Source organism: Macaca thibetana, chromosome 18 (genome assembly GCF_024542745.1).
Source record: "Macaca thibetana thibetana isolate TM-01 chromosome 18, ASM2454274v1, whole genome shotgun sequence".
Classification (NCBI taxonomy): Eukaryota; Metazoa; Chordata; class Mammalia; order Primates; family Cercopithecidae; genus Macaca; species Macaca thibetana.
Window position 1 is genome coordinate 32,826,446 of NC_065595.1, and position 21,649 is coordinate 32,848,094.

Genomic DNA, 21,649 nt, shown 5'->3' on the forward strand with positions numbered 1-21,649 from the left:
GTTTGAGTATCTACTATTCTGTGGTTGTTTTGATAAGTACAGTGACTGTATGTCTTCGTTTGCTTGGACAATCCTTATTCACGCCTCTCCTTTTGGCCTGATTTTTTTTTTTTTTTTTTTACCCCTCAAGACGAAGTCTCGCTCTGTCTCCAGGCTAAAGTGCAGGGGCATGATCTCGGCTCACTGCAACCTCTGCCTCCTAGGTTCAAGTGACTGTCCTGTCTCAGCCGCCTGAGTAGCTGAGTAGACTACAGGCACGCGCCACCATGCCCAGCTAATTTTTGTATTTTTAGTAAAGACGGGATTTCACCATGTTGGCCAGGATGGTCTTAGTCTCTTGACCTTGTGATCCGCCCGCCTCGTCCTCCCAAAGTACTTTGATTACAGTTGTGAGCCACCACGTCTGGCCCTGGCCTGATATTAATAGTATCTACATTCTCTCTCAGGTGTTCCATTTTGGATGATGGTGAATAATAAGATCACCTTATTAATTTTAGTTTGATGAGAAAAAAATGTTCTTGTAAATCACTTCTAAAACCAGATCATCAGAAGTACTTTGAGGATCAGCCATTTTTTGAAATAATCGTGTCCAAAATTATATACACAACCTTTTAATTTCTCTAAATTTTTAATGCAGTGTACCTAAACATAGCCATTTTCCCTGCCTGTGGACTTGAATTTCATAACCATTTTCCTGTATTCTTTTAAACAGAAGGCAGACGGTAACAAGTACTCCTTGCTGGATTGAACTTCATCTGAATGGACCTCTACAGTGGTTGGACAAAGTATTAACTCAGATGGGATCCCCTTCAGTGCGTTGCTCAAGCATGTCATAAAGCTTCACCAATCAAGTCCCATGAAAAGACTTAATGTAACAACTCTTCTGTCATAGTATTGTGTGTGGCCCCTATGGACTATTTACTATCCAAAAGTTCAAGAGAGAAAACAGCACTTGAGGTCTCATCAATTAAAGCACCTTGTGGAATCTGTTTCCTATATTTGAATATTAGATGGGAAAATTAGTGTCTAGAAATACTCTCCCATTAAAGAGGAAGAGAAGATTTTAAAGACTTAATGATGTCTTATTGGGCATAAAATTGAGTGTCCCAAAGGTTTATTAATAACAGTAGTAGTTATGTGTACAGGTAATGTATCATGATCCAGTATCACAGTATTGTGCTGTTTATATACATTTTTAGTTTGCATAGATGAGGTGTGTGTGCGCTGCTTCTTGATCTAGGCAAACCTTTATAAAGTTACAGTACCTAATCTGTTATTCCCACTTCTCTGTTATTTTTGTGTGTCTTTTTTAATATATAATATATATCAAGATTTTCAAATTATTTAGAAGCAGATTTTCCTTGTAGAAAAACTAATTTTTCTGCCTTTTACCAAAAATAAACTCTTGGGGGAAGAAAAGTGGATTAACTTTTGAAATCCTTGACCTTAATGTGTTCAGTGGGGCTTAAACAGTCATTCTTTTTGTGTTTTTTGTTTGTTTGTTTGTTTGTTTGTTTTTAACTGCTAAATCTTATTATGAGGAAACCATACTGAAAACCTTTCCAAGCCTCTTCTTTCCATTCCCATTTTTATCCTCATAATCAAAACAGCATAGCATGACATCATCACCAGTAATAGTTGCACTGATACTGCTGGCACCAGTTAATTCTGGGGTACAGTAAGAATTCATATGGAGAAAGTCCCTTTGTCTTACGCCCAAGTTTCAACAGGAATAATTGACTTGTGTAATCTAGCAGTCTGTTGATTTATCCTTCCACCTCATAAAAAATGCATAGGTGGCAGTATAATTATTTTCAGGGATATGCTGGAATTACTTCCATATACATATCCCTTTTTTAAAAAGCGAATCTTTAAATACCCATTTTTCAAAAGGTATTTTAAAATATTTCAACAGCAGACCTTCTGCTCTTCGAGTAGCTTGATTTGGTTTAGTTACCAGATTGTATTATGAAATGGACGTTTTGTAAATGTAATTGTTTCTGCAAAATACCTAGAAAAGTGATGCAGAGGTACGATCAGCAGATACGGGCCATCTGTTTTTAAAGTATGTTGTATTCAATTTATAAATTGATTGTTATTCTACACATAATTATGAATTCAGAATTTTAAAAATTGGGGGAAAAGCCATTTATTTAGCAAGTTTTTTAGCTTATAAGTTACCTATAGTCTGAGCTGTCCTTAACTGATCCTGGTTTTGTGGTTGTGACCATATTTCATACTCTGTAGTGAGAGGAGATTTCCGAAACGCTGTTGGTAGTTCATTCTGCAGCAAATAATTATGACATCTAATATTGACTCATTGCAGTTTAAACATTTCTTTTTGTTTGCATCTTAGTAGAAATGGAAAATAACCACTCCTGGTCGTCTTTTCATAAATTTTCATATTTTTGAAGCTATCTTTGGTAATTGTTCTTTGAAATCATATTCACCTATCTCTACAGGTATCATTTTTCAATACTTTCAACATTTGGTGGTTTTCTATCGTGTACTCCCCATTTTCCTATATTTGTGTGTATGTGTATGTATTTATGTAAATTTGGTATAGTAATTTTTTATTCTTTAAACAAATATTTATTGTTCACCTGTTTGTACCAGGAACTTTCTTAGTCTTTGGGTAAAGGTGAACAAGACAACTACAGTTCCTGCCTTTGCTGAGACAGCAGTTACACTAACCCTTAATCATCTTACTTGTCTATGAAGGAGATAAACAGGGTACTGTACTGGAGAATAACAGATGGGATGCTTCAGGTAGGACATCAAGGAAAGCCTCTAAGGAAAGGATACATGAGCTAATACCTGACATTGAAGAACCTAGCCAAGTGATGAGCCAGGGGAGGCAAGCATTCCTGGCAAAGAAAATACCTTCAAATGCAAAAAGGTTCACACTAAAGGAAACTCGTGATTAGGTATTAATGCTTTATACAGAAACCTCTATAAATCCAAACTTGAAGATCAGAATGATTCTATAGTTTATAATATTTTGAAGGTGGCCTTATTTTGTGATCTGCTTCATGTCATTCTCACTAGTATATCTTCTTCCTCAACCTTTGCTGTAAAAATTGCATTTGTACCACATACTACTTAATTTAACAAGCTTTTGTTGTGTAAACTCTCACTATTTTAGTGCCCTGCTGCTTGCTTCTAGACTTCGTGCTGTCCAGTAATTATGTCTTCTACTACCCATCTTGTGAGCAGAGTAAATATCCTAGGTAATACCACTATCAGGCCTGTAGGAGATACTCAGTGGAGCCTCTGCCCTTCTTTTACTTACTTGGGAACTTGTAATAGTGTTAGGGATCAGTTGTAGGGGCAGAAAACAACTCTGAAAGTGGCAGAAGGTCCTGATCTTGGCGGTTACTCTTGCATTACTGTGTTAAGTGAAGCCGTGCCTACATGCTATTTCAATAGTGGAGCACATCTCTACAGTTCTGGTGCGATTTTTCTATACAGTGTGAAATTGGGACTCTTCGAAAACACCTATTGAACAGTTATACCTGTCGAGCAGTTTACTTCATGGTCGTAATTACATTTGTGTGAATATGTTTAATGTTTTTTAATGAGATGATGTTTTTTGTATTTTAACTACTGTGGCCTAAGTTTTTTTGTTTTCTGCCCCTCCCCCACATTTATAAGTGTGGTTTTCATTTTTCTAAGTGATAGAATCTCCTCTTTGTTGAAATTTTTTCTTTATTTAAATTTGCAACATTACTTAGGATTTGTTCTTCACAGTACTGATAATTTTCTAGGTGTGATGACCTCAGAACTGAATGAGTATGCTTTCTATCACATTTTTAAGATGAGCAGTAGTTTTTCCAGTAGGTTCCACAGAGACACCTTGGGGGCTGGCTTAGGGGAGGCTGTTGGAGTTCCCATTGACTTTGGTCTAGCCAGTGGCATCTTTATTCTGTATTGAAGTACTGCATGGGGTTTCTTTTGGAAAGAGTTTCATTGCTTTAAAAAGAAGCTCAGAAAGTCTTTATAGCCACTGGTTGAGATTAGAAAATATGATTGGATTTAGGCCTACCTTCTGGAATACCACTGATTGTGCTCTTTTTATCCTACTTTAACGAAGCTTTCATGATTAGATTTGAGCTATATCGGTTATACTGATGATACCTTATAATACACATTCAGTCAGTAAACATTTATTGATGCCTGTTGTTTGCCCAGCCGCTGTGGTAGATATTGAATAATAAAAAGATGACTAGGATGGGGCCCTGACCCTTGAGCTGTGCTTGGTCTTGTAGAGGTTATGTTTTTTCCCTCAGGACCTGTCACTGCCAGAAGGAAATCTACCTAATTTTTCTTGAAAGTTAAATTTTCTTTGTAAGGTTTTACAAATTGTTTAATACCTAGTTGTATTTTTTACCTTAAGCCACATTCAGTTTTGCTTGATTTGTCTGTCTTTTAAACACTGTCAAATGCTTTCCCTTTTGTTAAAATTATTTTAATTTCACTTTTTTTGTGCCCTTGTCAGTTTAAAACTAAGACTTTGAAGATAAACATCAATTTTAGTCTCTTGCTAGTTGAAATCAAATAGAAGAGAATATATAAGCCACTGGATTCTCTACCTCTTCCAAAAGCTTCCCATATATACCTTTAAGATCCTTCTCTTTTTTCTTTAACTACTAAATATTTTCAGCATTTATTCAGCGTTGGATACCCTCTTAGTCTGAGGGTGGGGTAGGTTTATGGTGGGATATAAAGTAACACAAGACAATCTTCACTGTACTTAAAATATGTCTTCATGTACAGTCTTTGCTTTAAAAGCTGAACATTCCAATTTGCGCCCTCCATCCCAAGCCCCTGCCCACCAAGTATCTCTTTAGATATCTAATCTGTGTACACAAACAATGAATGACTTTTTTTCTTACTCTGATCTAAGGCATTGATATTTAGACATATCAAACATTTCTTCCTTTCATGTACTTTACTTTGCTAAATCTATTAATTACCTGAATTTTATTCTTCCTTTCCTCCTGACATTACACATCCAGGTAGTACTTGCTGGTTACCCTCTTTCTTGTTAGCCATGTTTTTATCTGTATATATCAGAATGTTTCTCTCCTTTGAATTTATTAACAAAAAAGAAACGTGCTTTTCATACCTAGAGTCCTAATTTCTTCATCATGAAGATCGCTTTTCAAATTGATTCAATCATTTTAATTTTACAGATGGCTCAAAAATTCTGTTCAGTAAATGTCTTTGTGACTGGCAAATGGCATAAATTATGTTTAAGATTACGAACTTAGTTCTGACAGTCGTAGCCAGTGTTTTCCCTACGATGCCAAATTTCCATCTTGGGGCATGTTGGATTGTTGTATTTAAGACAATCAGGAATAATGATAGTGTGTGGTCTTCAGAGGTAGTCAGAATCCTGCTATTGAGTTCTTTTTATATCTTCCTTTTCAATTTTTTATTACCATTTTGTTTGTTTAGACTACACTTTGTATGTGGGGATTGAGGGGCAAATTATCTCTTAGAGTGGAATTCCTGTGTTTTGAGCGTTAGAACCAGGAAATATGAGCTATACTAGATAGCCTCATGAGAGCATTTATGATAAGAACTTATCTCGTGTGTTCATGTAATTTTTTGAGTAGGAATTGTTTTATCTTGGATATTGTAGCTAACTATATATAGCAGAACTGCCTCAGTCTTTTTAAGTATGAAATAATGTGTGTGTATGAATTTATATATATGTATACATTCATAGACAAACTAACAGTTGGGGTCATTCTAACAGTGTTAAAACAATTGTTCCATTGTTTGAATCTCAGATCTTGGTAAAATGTTCTTAATTTGTCTGTATACATTTTCCTTTCATGGACAGACCATCGGAATACATTAATTTTCTTAATCTGCCATTTGGCAGTTCAGTTAGTATACCATTTTTTGGCAACTTGGTAACAGAATCACAGCCAGAATTCATTATCATCAAAGAAACCTCTGTCATATACCCCATTACTAAATTATTATACATCCAGTGGACTCTGGGATGTACTAAATTAGGGTTAACTTTGTTGTTTTTGTTGATAATACTAGATTGCTCCCTCTTTAATTCTTCCTCTGGTGTAAGTTTGTTGCTTAAGTTACCCTGGGAAATACTACTACAAGACCAAATTTTTCTGTATTTGACAGCCTGATTGAAGGTGATTCAGAGCTTTGCTCAACATAAATGGATTTTCCAAGATTCTCTGGGCCATCTTTGACCCACAGGTGATCTCGCTGGAGTATATTAACTTGCCTTCAGTGTCAGTTGGTTTGGTGCCATGAGATCCATAATGGACCCAGAACTTCACTGTTGCTTAGATGTTAAGAGTCCCTTGGAGGAATAATGCCATTGATGATGGGGGTCAGAAAGGTATATTAACTCAACATAGAGGGCTTTTAGATTTTTCTTCAAAAAATTTTCAAGAAAAATACTCTTTTACCCTCCAAAAAGTAACAGCTCTTAGTTGCTCCAAAATATGCTCTTTGATTTACTTCTTATTTTTAATTAAAGATGGTAATTTATTGAACAATGAAATCCGTAATATATTGATTTAAGGACAAAAGTGAAGTCTTAGAATTATAAAAATACTTAAATATTATATATTTTCCATTTCATAATTGTTTTCCTTTCTCTGTGGCGTTGAAGTTTTTGACTATTTTACAATGTTAATTACTAGGTAACTTGCCATATTTCTGGTTCTGTATTAAGTTCTACCCTTTATAATGCTGTTATTGTAAAGTTGGTTTTTAGCATTTGTCTGTAGCAATAGAAATTTTACTAAGTCTTTGTTCTTCCAGTAAGGTTTTTCTTTTCTCAGTAAGTCCCTAAGAAAACATTTGTTTGCCACTCTTACTATTTCCAGTGTTGAATTGTTCAAGCTGAAACAAAATTTGGTGAGAAACAATAGGGTCCTTTTCTGGTGAATATAGGTTCCTGCTTTAAGAATGTGGAAATCCATTCCTTTATATAACTGATATACACACAGATTAATTAAAATTGTGAGAAATAATTCACACGTAACAAGTAGGTAACATGCATGAGTTTTGAATTTTTTAAAAAACCTTTAACTGTTTGACAAAATGCAGAACCCAAATTAGTACTTTCTTAGACCAGTTTAACCTCACGCCTCATTTTTGCTTTTCCAACCCTGACTTTAAAGGCATACTTGTATCTTTTTATTAGTGATAGTGAAGCTGTGCCACTAACCTTTTATACAAAAGAGTAAAGAAAGAAAAACTACAGAGATTAAGATGAAAACAGTTCTGCAGTTGTTGAACTAGATCACAGCATTGTAGGCAGAATAAAAAATGTTCATATCTGAGAATATTACTTTCACCATCTTTTCCCAAGGCCAGACCTCCTGGTGGAGCACAGTTAAAAGTAACATTCTGGGCCTTTGTAATCAGAGGGCTGTCTCTCCAGCTGGCAGTCTTTGTTTCAATATATAATGCAAGACTGTGGAAAACAGTTGGCATAGAATATTTTCACCTAAAAAAAAAAAAAAAAAGACATACAAAACTGGATTAATTGCAAAAAGAGAATACAGTATAATACTATAGAACCGGACAAAGCTAGGAGAACCTTTAGAAGATATGTCTGAAAACAGGTTTCAAGAGTGAGCTTTTATACACTGCTCACTAATTTGCTTGATTACTGCCAACTCTTCTTAAAGTTAACACCTTTAAGTAAGGTATTTCTGGACTTCTTAGCCTTTTAGCAAGCTTGGAGGAACTAGCCATTAGCTAGTGATGTAAAAATATTTTGGGGACTGATGCCCTTAAAGGTAGCCTCATGCCCTTGAAAGTTCTTACCTTTTCTCTAGTGATATTAAGGAAAGAGTGAGTATGTGCCTGGGACTGAGGGTTTCCCCAGATGTGGGACTTTTCAGTGCTAAACCCAAGCAAGTCCCAGGCACACCTGAAGGAGCTGACCACCTTAGGTGTTCTCGTGACTTACCCTCACTTCCTTATGTTGTCATAGTTGCTTCTAAACTCAGCTGCACTATGGCTGTCAACATTTCTGATACTTATTGGCACTTACTACTGTGAATGGAACATGAGATTTATAACACAGGTAATCGCTGAAGGTACCAGCATGGTGGTGAGACTCACACTTCGTGATCCAGCAAAGGTAACTGATGTTTTAATGAAACAGAGAAGAGGCCAACTAGATAGTAAGTTCTTCTGAACCTATGTGTATATGTAAGTACAAATCATGTGTCCTTACGGGGTTAAACTTAATCTGAAATTTACATTTTTCATAGTAAAAGGAAACCAATTGTAGTTGCAGATTTCTTGTGAGGAAATACATGGCCTTTGATGCTCTGGCGTCTACTGCATTTCCCAGTCTGTCCTGCTCAAGAAGCCAGAATGTGGTGGTGTATTTCTCCGTGAATGTTGTGTTGAAATGATTAAATGCATCAGCCAATGGCAAGTGAAGGAATTGGGTGTCCTGATGCAGACTGAGCAGTTTCTCTCAATTCTAGCCTCATACTCATAAGGTGCTTACCAGCTAGAACACTGAGCACGTGAGGTGAGATTTTTTTCTCTGATGGCATTAATTTTGTAACGCAATATGATGGATGCAGACCCTGTTCCTTGTTTCCCTCTGATAGTCCTCAGTGGCTGCATCCTTGGTGCACTGTGATGGAGATATTAAATATGTTCTTTGTAAGCTTTTGTTCTATTACTGTCAAAAGTATGATGTGGTTCCTTTTTTATTTTTATTAAACAATGAGCTGAGGCTTTATTACAGCTGGTTTTCAAGTTAAGATTGTTGAATACTGCTGTCCTTCCCCCACCTACACCAAATATTTTAGTCTATTTAAAGTACAAAAAAAGTTCTGCTTAAGAAAACATTGCTGACATGTCCTGTGATTTCTGGTCAGTTTTTATATATATTTGTGTGCATCATCTGTATGTGCTTTCACTTTTTACCTTGTTTGCTCTTACCTGTGTTAACAGCCCTGTCACCGTTGAAAGGTGGACAGTTTTCCTAGCATTAAAAGAAAGCCATTTGAGTTATTTACCATGTTACTATGGGACTAATTTTTAATTGTTCTAATTTTTATTTAAACTGATCTTTTTTTATATGGGATTACATTTTGGTGTTCACTCCCTAAATTATATGGAAACCAAAAAAAGTGTATTTCACATATGGACGTTATGATTTTAAGAGTGCATGTTTTTGTTTTTTTAATTTGGTGTTATGTAAAAGATTATCCTATCCCCTGGCAGATAAATTTATACTACTTAATATTGCCCCATAACAGGCACACACCACACACTGCACAGTGCTATTTATACATTTTTATTTATTTTAGAGTTTGCCTATGCCACATTAGTGCTCTAATACATAAGATCTATGCTGTAAAAAAAAATCTTCAGAGTTGAAATTTGCTAAAATATATTTTTAACAAAATAACATTTTTAAGGCTCCATTGAAAAATACTAGATAAGATATAATCTCATATAATCATATGAAATAATTTTAAAAATGAGAAATATTTAGGTCAGCCACTCTTCCTCTGTGCCTTGCAAGAATTCAGTTCTGTGGATGAATCAGTATTTTTCTGGTTAGCAGACTGTTTTCTGCAAACCATTTTAAACATGCTTTAGTATGCAACAAAAAGGGACCTCAAATGCTAAAATACACTATTCTGCATGGCATTGGATAGCCCTGGGACTGGTACAGTTTTATCAACACTTTTTTATTACGAGGAAACCCAAGAAGATTTACTATAATTGCTACCACCTGCCACTATATAAACAATCTAAAAGGGACCTCCCAACATTGAACAACAACATTGAGGGATAACTAGAGGAGATCCTTCTACATTGTCACCTCACCCTTGCATTGCCTGCCACGGCTTAGCTTGAAGTAGTGACACTGATCTGTATCAGGAGATTTTTCTAATGGCCCTAGCATCCATAATTCCACATGTTCATCAAGTGGCTGAAGAGTATGAGAGAAGTATTAAGGTCTGTGTTTGGGCTTCTCCCCACTTGACATATTTTTTCCCTCTTCAAAATAGATTGAAAGCCTCTTAGTGCAGGAAGCAGGCATATCAGTATCAAACTGATGTCATCCAATGCAATTATTGTAAGCTCCAGGTTTGTCTAAGTTTGGATGAAGAATGTGTTCATGAACATGTTTGCAACATACAGTTATCTAGCTTCCCCTTTGACAGAGTCACCCTTTTCATCAAAATATACAGTAAGCCCAACCTAAAAATTACAAGTTTACAAATATAGGAATAGAAAAACCCAAAAAGCTAATTTGCACATAAAAATTATCTTCTGCTGCTATAAATGGGTATGGAAATATTTGTAGAATTGGTTTAACTGATTTTGTAAAACAAATGTCATGCTATTTTGCCATAGTGAGACATGCAGTAATTCTTAAAATGACATTAATAGAAGGCAAGAACATTGAATCAGACATAGCAGATAACAGGTTCAGTGATAAATGAACAATAGACTAAGCAAGCTCTTTAGGAAGCTACATGAGAACAGAATGTATTACTGTGCCCCAGTCCAAGCTGCATGACTTTATTGGTTATAGAATAAATGGAATTTGAGATGGAGATTTGCCAGTTTTTACAGTCTGTCTTCAGTAGTTTTGTTGGCTGCCTCTGCACCTTTCTAAGTGTTATGTGAAAATAAAATTACTTAAGTTCTAAAGTAGTTTAGGAAGGAGATGTGATGACAAGAAAAAGAAGTTAACTTCTGAACAGTTTGGTCCAGGAAGAAGATGGGCAGAGTACAGTTTAAGCCCCGGGTTGAAGAATACATTCAATTTGGAGAGCTGGAGAAGACCTTTGAAGGAGGTCAAAATGAGATCTTGGAACAGAACTCTCACCTGTGTGTCTGGATATGCATGAAAACTGGACAGTATTACTGAGCTACTGCTTACGTGGTGAGCAGAAAATCGATAACCACAAGCTGGGTAGGTTCTGCTATGAAGCCCACATAAAATCACAAGGCCTAGATAGCTTGGAGTTAAAAGCCAAGGATAACTGTATAGTTTGGGTTCCATAGTTTACAGTGAGATTGTGCTACTGAGCAGTCATTTTGGGGGCAGTGGTTCTGAGATTACAAGCCATAACCCAGCCAAGAATGGGCTACATGTGGAATGAGGATGAGGAAGTTGCTGCATATACACCCTAGTGTGTGTGTCTGTATGTATATGTGTGTGTGTGTGTGTGTGTGTATGTGTATTAAGTGAAACGTAGTTAACTTTTTTGCTCACAGCCAAAGATTATTCATCTAGAGAAGCCATTGGAATTTTAGCAGAGTTTTGTGTGTATGTGGATTTTTCTGATAAGTAGTAAATCAGAGGCCTTAACCACTGCCCAACAGCGATTCTCCATTGAGAGTACATATCATGAACTTAAGAAATTCATTTGCTCTGATTTTAAATGTTGTAAAGTTTTCCTTCATGAGAGGCCTTATTTCTAAACTATATTGTGGCAGTATCTGATCAAACTACTTAAAATATAAGTACCATGTAAATAAGGTTTTAATACAAACGATGACTCACTTCTAAATGGTTTGCTGTTTAAAAATGTGCTGCTGTGGGAAAAATGATTTTTTTTTTTTTTTGAGACGGAGAGTCTTGCTCTGTTGCCCAGACTGGGGTGTAATGGCGCAATCTTGGCTCACTGCAGCCTCCTCCTCCCAGGTTCAAGTGATTCTCCTGCCTTAGTCTCCTGAGTAGGCAGGATTACAGGTGCACACCACCATGCCTGGCTACTTTTTGTATGTTTAGTGGAGACGGGGTTTCACCATGTTTGCCAGGCTGGTCTTGAACTCCTGACCTCAGGTGATTTGCCTGCCTCGGCCTTCCAAAGTGCTGGAATGACAGACGTGAACCATCGCACTTGGCTGAAAAGTGAAAATTTAAGCCTAGCTTACCACCTGGAATAAAAATGTTTTATAGGAATGTCTAGGTTGCTCTTTTATATTGAAAAAAACATATTAGTGTGTGTTTTACCCAAGAACCACAAGTTACTTCTTTTAAATCATGTTAAATCAAAGTTTCAACTTTTAAATCATGAATAATAGCATGTGTTATCACCACATTTAAAAATGTATATTGTCAATCACAAACACATATTCTAAGGAATTGAATTTTATAGAGATAATTGAATGCTTTCATCTGTGAAAGAATTAGTGGCCTGTAAACCACTGTGGATTCTTGCTATGCTTTGAAGTTGTTAATGGGGGAATTTGCTGTTGCAAGTTACTTAACACTTGTAGGCAAAGGGAAATTCAAATTTTTAATTCTAAAATGAAAACCACTGACAACATTTTATACTCCGAAGGTGTAGTTATTAGCTTAGTCATTATTTTCCTGTTCTTTATCGTTTCAGGATTCAGATGCTTAAATTTAACATAATTATTTGTTGGTAAAATATATAAAATATAAAAAGCTACATTTAGTAAACTAAATTTTAGGATTCAAAGTCTTTAACAATTTCTATGTGACATGTCATACGGTGCAATTTTTATTTGCCAAAATGTCTACTTCATACTACCTATGCACTGCTTCCCATTTTTATCTCTCTACGCCTAACCCCCATAATTAAAGAAACTCCTAGAAAACTGCCTTCTTTTAGAATACCTAATTGATTCCTTTAAATATTTTTTTCAGAATCAAAATTGCAAAAGGGAGAGATATCTGAGAATCTGGCTTGTTTGTATTCTTTAAAAGATTGCGTTTGATTGAAGGTGGGTGCGTTATTTTTTTATAGCCACTCTTTCCGCATTTGTTATGTGACCATTGTAAAGGCGGATGTGCTTTTTTTCTAACCAATATTGCCACAAAGTAATGTCTTAATTCAAAATTTACATAGTGACTGGCTGGAGAGGGATATTGAACATAAATTTCACTTCAAGATTAAACTGGGAAATGGATGATTTACATGACTTGAGTCTCTTTAGTTGTCTGGGTATTTCTCGACTGGGAATAGCAATATCTTAAAGGCCATTTTTAACAAGAATACTAAGGATGGAACGCTTGAAGCAAACAGTCCTATACAGTCAGTTATCTTGGATAATGGAATGAAAACTCAATTGCCTACTTAGAACAAAAGTTTTTTGGATTTTAATGGCTGGACAGAATAACATTCTGCTAATTTTAATCCTTGGTCATTTCCGATGTAATGGAAAATGCAATTTGACTCAGAATCAGAGGCCTGGGGTTTGGACCCTGACTGTGCCAATTTATGTGACTTTAGATAAATCTTTTCATCAGTCTGCCTTAAAGTTCTTCATTTCCTCCAGTTTCCTAAAATGAAGTTAGTTTTCAGGGTAGTTATGATAATTAAGTGAGAGCACTTGAGAGATCATTCAGCTCAAAGTGGGTACTCAATATCGGATTACTGAATCTGCACAGTCTACAGAATACCAGGTGAAGGTTACTCTGCTAATTAACAAATCTTTCTCTAAGAAAGTTTGCAAGTAAGATGTCAAATTCATAAATGTCACATAAAACATACTGGAGCAATTGTTGCCACAAAAGTAACTTGTAGCAACCACAAAAACCCAGTGGTGTGCAGCAATAAAGAGTTTATGAATTAGATAAGTGATTTTGGTTAGGTGTCTCTGGAATAGTTGTAGTCTTTCCTCGTTCGTGAGGGAATTGGCCTCAACTGGAAAGACTTGGCATTTTTCCATGTGCCTCCTATCCTCCATTAAACAAGCATGTTTTTGTGGAGGTTGTAGAAGGCAGTAACAACCAAGCCCAATCCCATAATTCCCTTTCACGTCTGCATGCTTCATGCTAACCAGCATTCACCAGAAACAAGCCACATGGCTAAACCCAGTGTGAGAAGGCACTACAGAGTTATTAGACCAAGGGAGAGAACACAGGAGGGGTGAAGAATTGGAGCCTTAAATGCAGTCAATCTACCACACCCTTGCTTTGTATTTAACAGGTTACTGTACTAGTTTGCCAGCAAATAATGGAAAATGTGGAGAAGCTGAAGAGTGCTCAAGCTGGGTCTCAATAGAATGGCCTATTTGGTTCTAAATGTTTTAACTCATAGAGGATTGAATAGAAGCCTAATCTAACATACATAAGGAAGACAAAAGCAAAGGAATGTGTTTTCTATCTAAAGGTTAAGCATTGTGGTTGCTCCTGGCCATTATCACATGACTGGAAGTTAACACTCTAAGTCTGAGCCTATCCTGTCCAGCACTAGAAAGTAGAAAGAATCATTCAATTCAGGGAAACCTTTTTCTCTTAATGTGAACATTTACGTTAATGCCATTTCCAAAACCTTTCTTTGACTTCTTAAATGCAAAGATGCTATCTGCTTTACTTCATGCTGGCTGTTGTTAGAAGCTTGGAGTGCTTTAGGAAGCTTCCCAGTACTGGTTTAGCAGTAATTTGGTTGACTGATCAAGGTATGTTTTAACTTTGATGCTGAAATTTTTAAAAGACAACAGTTATCTCGCCCGGAGAGTCAAGTTTCAGCTTCTAAGGAGGTCAGGAAGTGAGCTTCTCTTTGGTGATGTGGCTGTGTTTGGTAGCCCTTAAAAGTGGAGTCGACATCAGTCCTCAGCTTTTGTGTGCCTTAGTCTGTTTTATGTTACTATAACAGGATATCTGAGGCAGGATCACTTATGAAAAAAGCTCACAGTTCTACAGGCTGGGAAGTTCAAGGGCATGACCCTGGCTCCTGGCAAGGGCTTTGCTGCTGGTTCATAGCTTGATGGAGAAGGGCAAAGGGGAAGCAGAAGTGCAAACGACCCACTTTTTAACAACAACCAAACAAGTCTCTTTTTAACAGCCCACTCATGGGGACTAATCTAGTCTTGAGAGAGTGAGAACTCATTGCAAGAGCAGCACCAAGCCATTCATGAGGTATCTGCCTCCGTGAACCAAACATCTCCCACTAGGCCCCAGCTCTCAACCACCACCACAATGAAGATAAAATCTCATGATGCATTTGAGGGACAGTTTGGGAGACAGACCATAGCAGTGCTCAGTATTTCTACCCAAATGTTCAGGTAACTTAATTTATTTTTCCTTGAATATATGTTTAAATGGGCTTCCCTTCCCTGCACTCATCTTGAATGGTCCCACAACAACTTTTGATTATCACGTTCCTGTAAATACACAAAAATATTTTGTGGTCTTTTACTGGCAGCACAGTGGATGGGACTTTAAAAAATCACCCAGATTCCAACAACCAGAGAAAATGACTGTTTGGTGTATATTTTTTCCAGTCTTTATTTGGATATCTGTGTATGTTCAATGGAAAATGTTTGAAGCTTCACTCAGCACATTCCATTAGAGAAAGCTACTAAAATCATAAGGAAAATCTAAAATGCAGTAAGCCAGTCAGCAAGCCATAATGGGCATATGAAAACAAAGTTTTTTACCATGATTTGTGGACCACGGAAGATCTGTGTTATTGGTCTATTTAAGTTTGGTGTTTGAAATTAAATATAAAAATTTTAGACATACTTTTTGTGTGATTTTTAAAAATGTATACTGTCTATATTAAAAAGTGAGTGTACTGTAATTAGTGTGTTTGGAACAGATGTCCCCAAATAAAAGTATACAGTAGAACCAAAGAATTTTATTGATCAGTTAGCATTTAGTCTTCAGGTGTAATAACTGTCAACCTAAATAACAGAGGCTTTCTAAAAGAAAATGATGTTAATTTGGGAATAGGGCATTGTGAAGTCAATATGCATGCTGTAGTAAACTGTGTGTATTCGGGAGGGTAAAGTAAGACAGGTTTTTAAAGGACAGATAAAGATTATATAATTCTCTTGAAATAATAGTTCTTGGCTACAAGGATTAATAACAAGGATGCTGCCAGTTCGGGGTTGGACAATGAGCTTCTAGGCAGGTGTCGCAAAAGTATTTTCTGTGTAAGGTTGGGAATAGTGTTCGTGCAAGCTGGCGTGGTTTCTTCTGGGTCTTTGAGGTAGTGTGTAAGAACCCTCTCTTCATGGACTTCCCTGGCTCCATTTGTCAGGGCTTTTGGAAACATGACTCCGTCTTGATTCTAATAGCTTTCACCTTTCCCTCTCTTGATCAATATATTTTTCCAAAAGTATCTATGATCAGTCATCTTGTAGTTAGGCTTTGGTTGTCCCGTGGTGACAGAATAGACCTTTCCCAGATTATTGGTCTGGTCCTGCATCCTGCATTGGCAGGAGTGATTGGCAACTAAAAGTCAGTGTTAAAACCCTTTTAGCCACCTTTGAGTGCAGGGAGGCTTGAAGGGAGTGGCACTCAGGCTAAGTCCACCTGGAGTCTATTATTAAGTTTTTAAATTTTTTTCCTTAGTCCCTCGTTGTCCCCTCAGAGTGCTGGGCTCTAGCATTATTTGTTAGGAATTGTACTTCTTTCTGCAAAAAAATTTGACAAATAACAGATAAAAAGTTTAAAAAGGAAATATACAAAGTAAAATTAATAGTAATGTAACAATCCCAGTTTGCATAATGGTTTTGAGCCCTGAATCTAGGCTTAAAGGCAACCAATTGAATAAATCAAATTATAATACGATTCTTACTCTGATGTCTTGGGGAAAATGTCTACAGCCTGAAATCATCAACTTTTTGTCCTGGTTTGCAGTTTGAATGTCTCTAGCTGTGGCATTGGTTGGTGTGGTGAACTTTTGTGTGACCCATACATCACCATGAGACTTGCTCCTTTAAAAATTCATCACATCTTAGCTTATAGGCCTCAGAGCATGGGAATAGTTTGTTTGTTTTTTTTTTCTTAGAGAGTTATAGCCAAATGTTGAAGGAAATTAGGAGAGTTCAGGAGCAAATCCGGTCTGCAGGTGGATAACAGGAGTTTCAAAACAGAGTACAGAGCTGCGATCTAATAACAGGTACATATAGCTTCCTTCAGAAACATAAAGTTATCCAGATTTTTACCAAAGATACTCAGAATAAAACAGATTTGTAAAATTTATCAGATTTTGTCTGCAAGAATAGTAGTATGGTCACAGTAATCTCAGATTTAAAAACCTCCTTGAGGCTAGGAAGCTAAATCAAGGTAGACTTAGATTTTACCTATAGTTTTAAGGTTCCTGGGCCTGCCAGGAGATGACAGTTTTTAATTCAGTGTAATGCTGAGAACATTGAAGCCAGGCATTCTACAGATTATCAAATACGACATTTCAGTCAAAGTCTTGGTAATACAACCAGTGTTTCCAGTTGTATCCTGTTATAATGAGAGCAGATTTTTATTTAACTTAAGCAAATCATATTGCCTTAAGAATACTCACAAATAGGCTGGGCACAGTGGCTCATGCCTGTAATCCCAGCCCTTTGGGAGGCCAAGATGGGTGGATCACCTGAGGTCAGGAGTTTGAAACCAGCCTGGCCAACATGGTGAAACCTCCCCGCCCAGCCACCGTATCTACTAAAAAATACAAAAATTAGCTGGGCGTGGTGGTGCATGCCTGTAGTCCCAGCTACTTGGGAGGCTGAGGCAGGAGAATTGCTTGAACCCTGGAGGCAGAAGTTGCATTGAGCCAACATCGTGCCATTGCACTCCAGCCAGGACAACAGAGCAAGACTCTGTCTCAAAAACAAAAACAAATGAATACTCAGTTTCCAAATTGGAGGAATCAAGAAGAAAGGAAAAGCAAATATTTCCACCTTTGTTCACAAAAGTATTCCAAATTGCTGTAAACTATAGATAGCATGAGATAATTTCCTTTAATATGAAAAACAAAACATTTAAGTAAAAAACCAATAATGCTTCACATAAAAGTTACAAACATCTTCAGTTACTCAGTCTCATGTAACTTTTTTGTTGTGGTTGATCTTAACTAGTAGTTACATGGACCCATTCAAGTTCTGAAAAAATATTTAGTCCATTGGCATTAAAGTTATTAGTAACCTGTATTTAAAATGTGCTAGCATCTTTTTCATGAATCTGATTGCAAATACTTTTAGAGAAAAAGCAATAACTGGGAATGACAAAAACTTAGAATAACCATGATTAAAAATCTGATGAGAGTTTACCATAACCAAAAATAGACAAGTAGTTTTGGTTATTTTTGTGGCAAACAGCATAATCAGAATTATGACTGATGACAGATTTCTAACGGCATTATACAATTTTGGAACACTCATATCAATAACATACTCGTAAATGTAACTGTGTCTAGTATTACATCATTAGACAATGCTTTTCATACAATTTAATACATCAAACAAGCCTAATTAGCTAACTTCTCTACCAGATGGCATACACATACTCTGAGGCTTTCCAGAGGCCCGAGTGGAAAACTCCAAAGGTAATTTTAAGTCAAAAACACCTAATTTAGAACTTGATCCTAGAGAAGGCTGTCAAAGATGTCAAAGGGTTCAAAACAGAATCACAGGTCACTGTAAAATATTTAACAAAAACGATAACCAAAAGACCAGAATCAGTACAGAAAGTTACATACATTTAAAAACCTTCATCTTTTCAAAGCTTCATTTTTCCTAAGCAAAAAAAAAAAAAAAAAAAAAAAAACTGAAACACAAGAATTTATCTTGATAGAACATAAAATCTTTCTTAGGCCAGTTACCAAAATGGTAAAGAAAAACCTCTTGCAGTGTGACTGCCTTTCCTTACAGGAAGCCTATTTGGATATTCTGAAAGTTGAATCTGATGAAAAGGTACTTGAATTTAATCAGACACAGGAAGAGTATTTCCAAGGTTATGAGTGTATGCCTTATTATAGAGGAATGTAAAGAAAGCTAGTATGTTGAGTAGAATACATGGCTCTTGGAAATATTACGAGAAATGTCCTGGTTGCGTGGAACAATTCAAACAAGAAAAGCCAAGAACTCAGAATCAAGTTATACGGGAGGAAAACATTGCTTTTTCTAGGCCTTCTACAGAACATTTCAGTATCAATTCGTAACAGCAAGAGTTAGAATCAGAGGAAAAAAAGGTTACAGGAGCTAATGAAAAAGTTGAGTTATCACCCCCGCCAAACAAAAAGATGTACCTTCTTAAGGGGAGAAAAAGCTGAAGGCAATGATGTGTGACTTGCAAATAAGGTGCAGCAAGATACAGCAAAGGTTGAACTTGTAAGATATAAATCAAGATCTTCAAGAAGAAAACTCTACCTCAAGAAATGAAATGACCATTTTAAATGAAAAAAGACAGCCTTTCTAACCTGAATCCAGGGGAAATTAAACGGATCTCAGAAGGAAATATGGCAGAAATTAAAACTACGGTTTAGAAGATGGCTGATTTTAGAATTAAAAATTAAAACCTCGGCCAGGCGTAGTGGCTCACCCTGTAATCCCAGCACTTTGGGAGGCCAAAGCGGGCGGATCACGAGGTCAGGAGATCAAGACCATCCTGGCTAACACGGTGAAACCCTGTCTCTACTAAAAGTACAGAAAATTAGCCCGGCGTGGTGGTAGGCGCCTGTAGTCCCAGCTACTTGGGAGGTTGAGCCTAAAGAATGGCGCTGCACTCCAGCCTGTGTAACAGTGCAAGACTCCGTCTCAAAAAAAAAAAAAAATTAAAACCTCTTTCAATCTTATTAAGACCAGATCCTTAAAAAGAACCTTGTTCTAACATTGGGGACCGAATTTTTAGTATTTGTGTGTGTGTGTGTGTGTGTGTGTGTGTGTGTATATATATAATGTGCATGTATAGCATTTACACGATAGTGTATATACAAATACATAGCATATGTATAGAATATACTGTGTTATTGTATGTATACATATCTGTAAATATATATGTAAGCTCAATATCTTATGATTGCATTCTAACCTATAGCCAACTTAATTACACACAAAACTCCTTTCATAAATATGTCCTTCATGAACCTTTCGTGACCTGCACAGACCTTCAGTGACATGCTTAAACTTTCTGCTTTGTTTTATACTTCCCCTTAAACAACTGGTCATCCTGCTTTAGGACAAAAATTTACTGTGCAAGACTCATACAGAATTATTCTGTTAACTTTGTAACCTTCCTTACCAAAGGTACATTCTCACACCCATTAACTTCCTTCATATTTCTCTTCTTCTCCTATTTAGTGGTTCCTTTCTGTCTTGTTTCCATATTTGAAACAACCTCTAATAAACTCTGAATTTAAACAACTATTTTTTCCCAATAAAAAACAATTTTTATACCTTGTAACTTTTTTCATCAAAACGTATCTTTTTTAGTACACTTTATATATGGAATTCTTTATTTTCCAATTTTAACTCTTATTAACCTTAATTTTTAGTGAAAACCTAGGAAGCAAAATTTTGAACTGTTATATCAGCATTTTATAGATGAGAACCATTTTATAATTTTTAGAAACATGTTTCCTTATAACTTTGTGTATTAATAGACCCAAATATATTTAGTCTTTCTATAATTTAGGAAGCCAAGAACAAACTAATATTTTCAACAATTTATGTATTGGTTTTTATTTTATTTGGAAATGATCCATTTAATGAATGTTAATTTATAAGATTTCAAATACATGAAAAGTTCATTAACATCCTATTTTTAAAAACATTCTTTTGGTTTGTTTTTTAGAGACAAGGTCTTGCTGTATTACTTAGGCTGGAGTTCAGTGACTATTCACAGGCACAATTGTACACACTCCATCCTCAAACTCAATCCTCTGCCTCCGTTTCCTGAGTATCTGGAACTATAGATGCATACCACCGTGTCTCACCCTTGCTTATCCCATGTATACCCATCCAATTCATTTTTAACAGTTATTCTTAGATTACTTATAAAAACTGAGATACTAGACATAACTAATCATTTCAAGTGATTTTCCTGTTAACCATTTTTATTACCTGTGAATATCGTGTTCAATTAAGAACCATAAAAATGAAATACATGGGTATTTTGCCAGTAACTCAGAGGATACAGCTGTTTTCATTAAATCAGTAATACTAAATTAGTCCAACTTACAGTTATACAAAGATCATTCTGTTTTTAAGTTGAGTTTATAGTTTTATGACCTTAAAATGTCTAACAGAGACAAATATAAAACTGAGTAGTATATTAATTCAGGCAAAAATTTTAAAGTCACTTATTTTTGATTTACCAATTATTTTAAAACCAGCTTATCAAATGTTTACTTAAGTTATATGAACTAAAAGGCATTTGTGTTAATTACTATATATTTTATATTAGCCCTCATTTATCTGAGCCAACATGAATAGAATTCCTTGGATTTGTGGCCAACTATACCAGATTTTACTATGTAGACACAACATACAACATAATATATGTACATATGTGTAAACACACCTAAACATACACATACACAAACATAGCTTTTATTTTAGAATTTTAGTCATACGATAGTAATACAGACTTGCTGGTTTATAAAAGACAGTTATTGGATTCAAATTGTATTTCTGAGAAAATGGGACCTGCTCAACTGGGTCAACTTATAGAATAGGTAATCTTATGGCTGTGAACCAAAAGTTTCAGTAAATAGCAGTTTGGATTTTTTAAAAACCTCTCATCCCACCTCCCCAACCCCTTTTTTCCCTTTTTTCAGTTTCAAATGAGTTTAATGTTAAATATTTAAATGCTTACATTTTTAGCTAGGACTAGCTGAATTGTATAAGAAAAAACAATCTCCAAGTGGCCTTGAATTTTTAGTAATGAATTTTTTATTTGCCA

At 35.9% G+C, this 21,649-nt stretch overlaps 2 protein-coding genes across 8 annotated transcripts in view; both read left to right on the forward strand.

Annotated features, from left to right (window-relative positions):
* The window catches only part of SMAD2 (SMAD family member 2), a 96,560-nt gene extending 87,522 nt beyond the window's left edge, over positions 1-9,038 (forward strand). For all 3 annotated transcript variants that reach the window (XM_050768176.1, XM_050768175.1, XM_050768179.1), the window contains one exon: positions 713-9,038. In XM_050768176.1, the coding sequence (XP_050624133.1) occupies positions 713-836 (124 nt within the window). In that variant the 3' untranslated portion in view covers positions 837-9,038. The remainder of the gene's footprint in view (positions 1-712) is intronic.
* The window catches only part of IER3IP1 (immediate early response 3 interacting protein 1), a 1,095,035-nt gene that overhangs the window by 396,937 nt on the left and 676,449 nt on the right, over positions 1-21,649 (forward strand). The gene's annotated exons all lie outside the window — the stretch shown is intronic.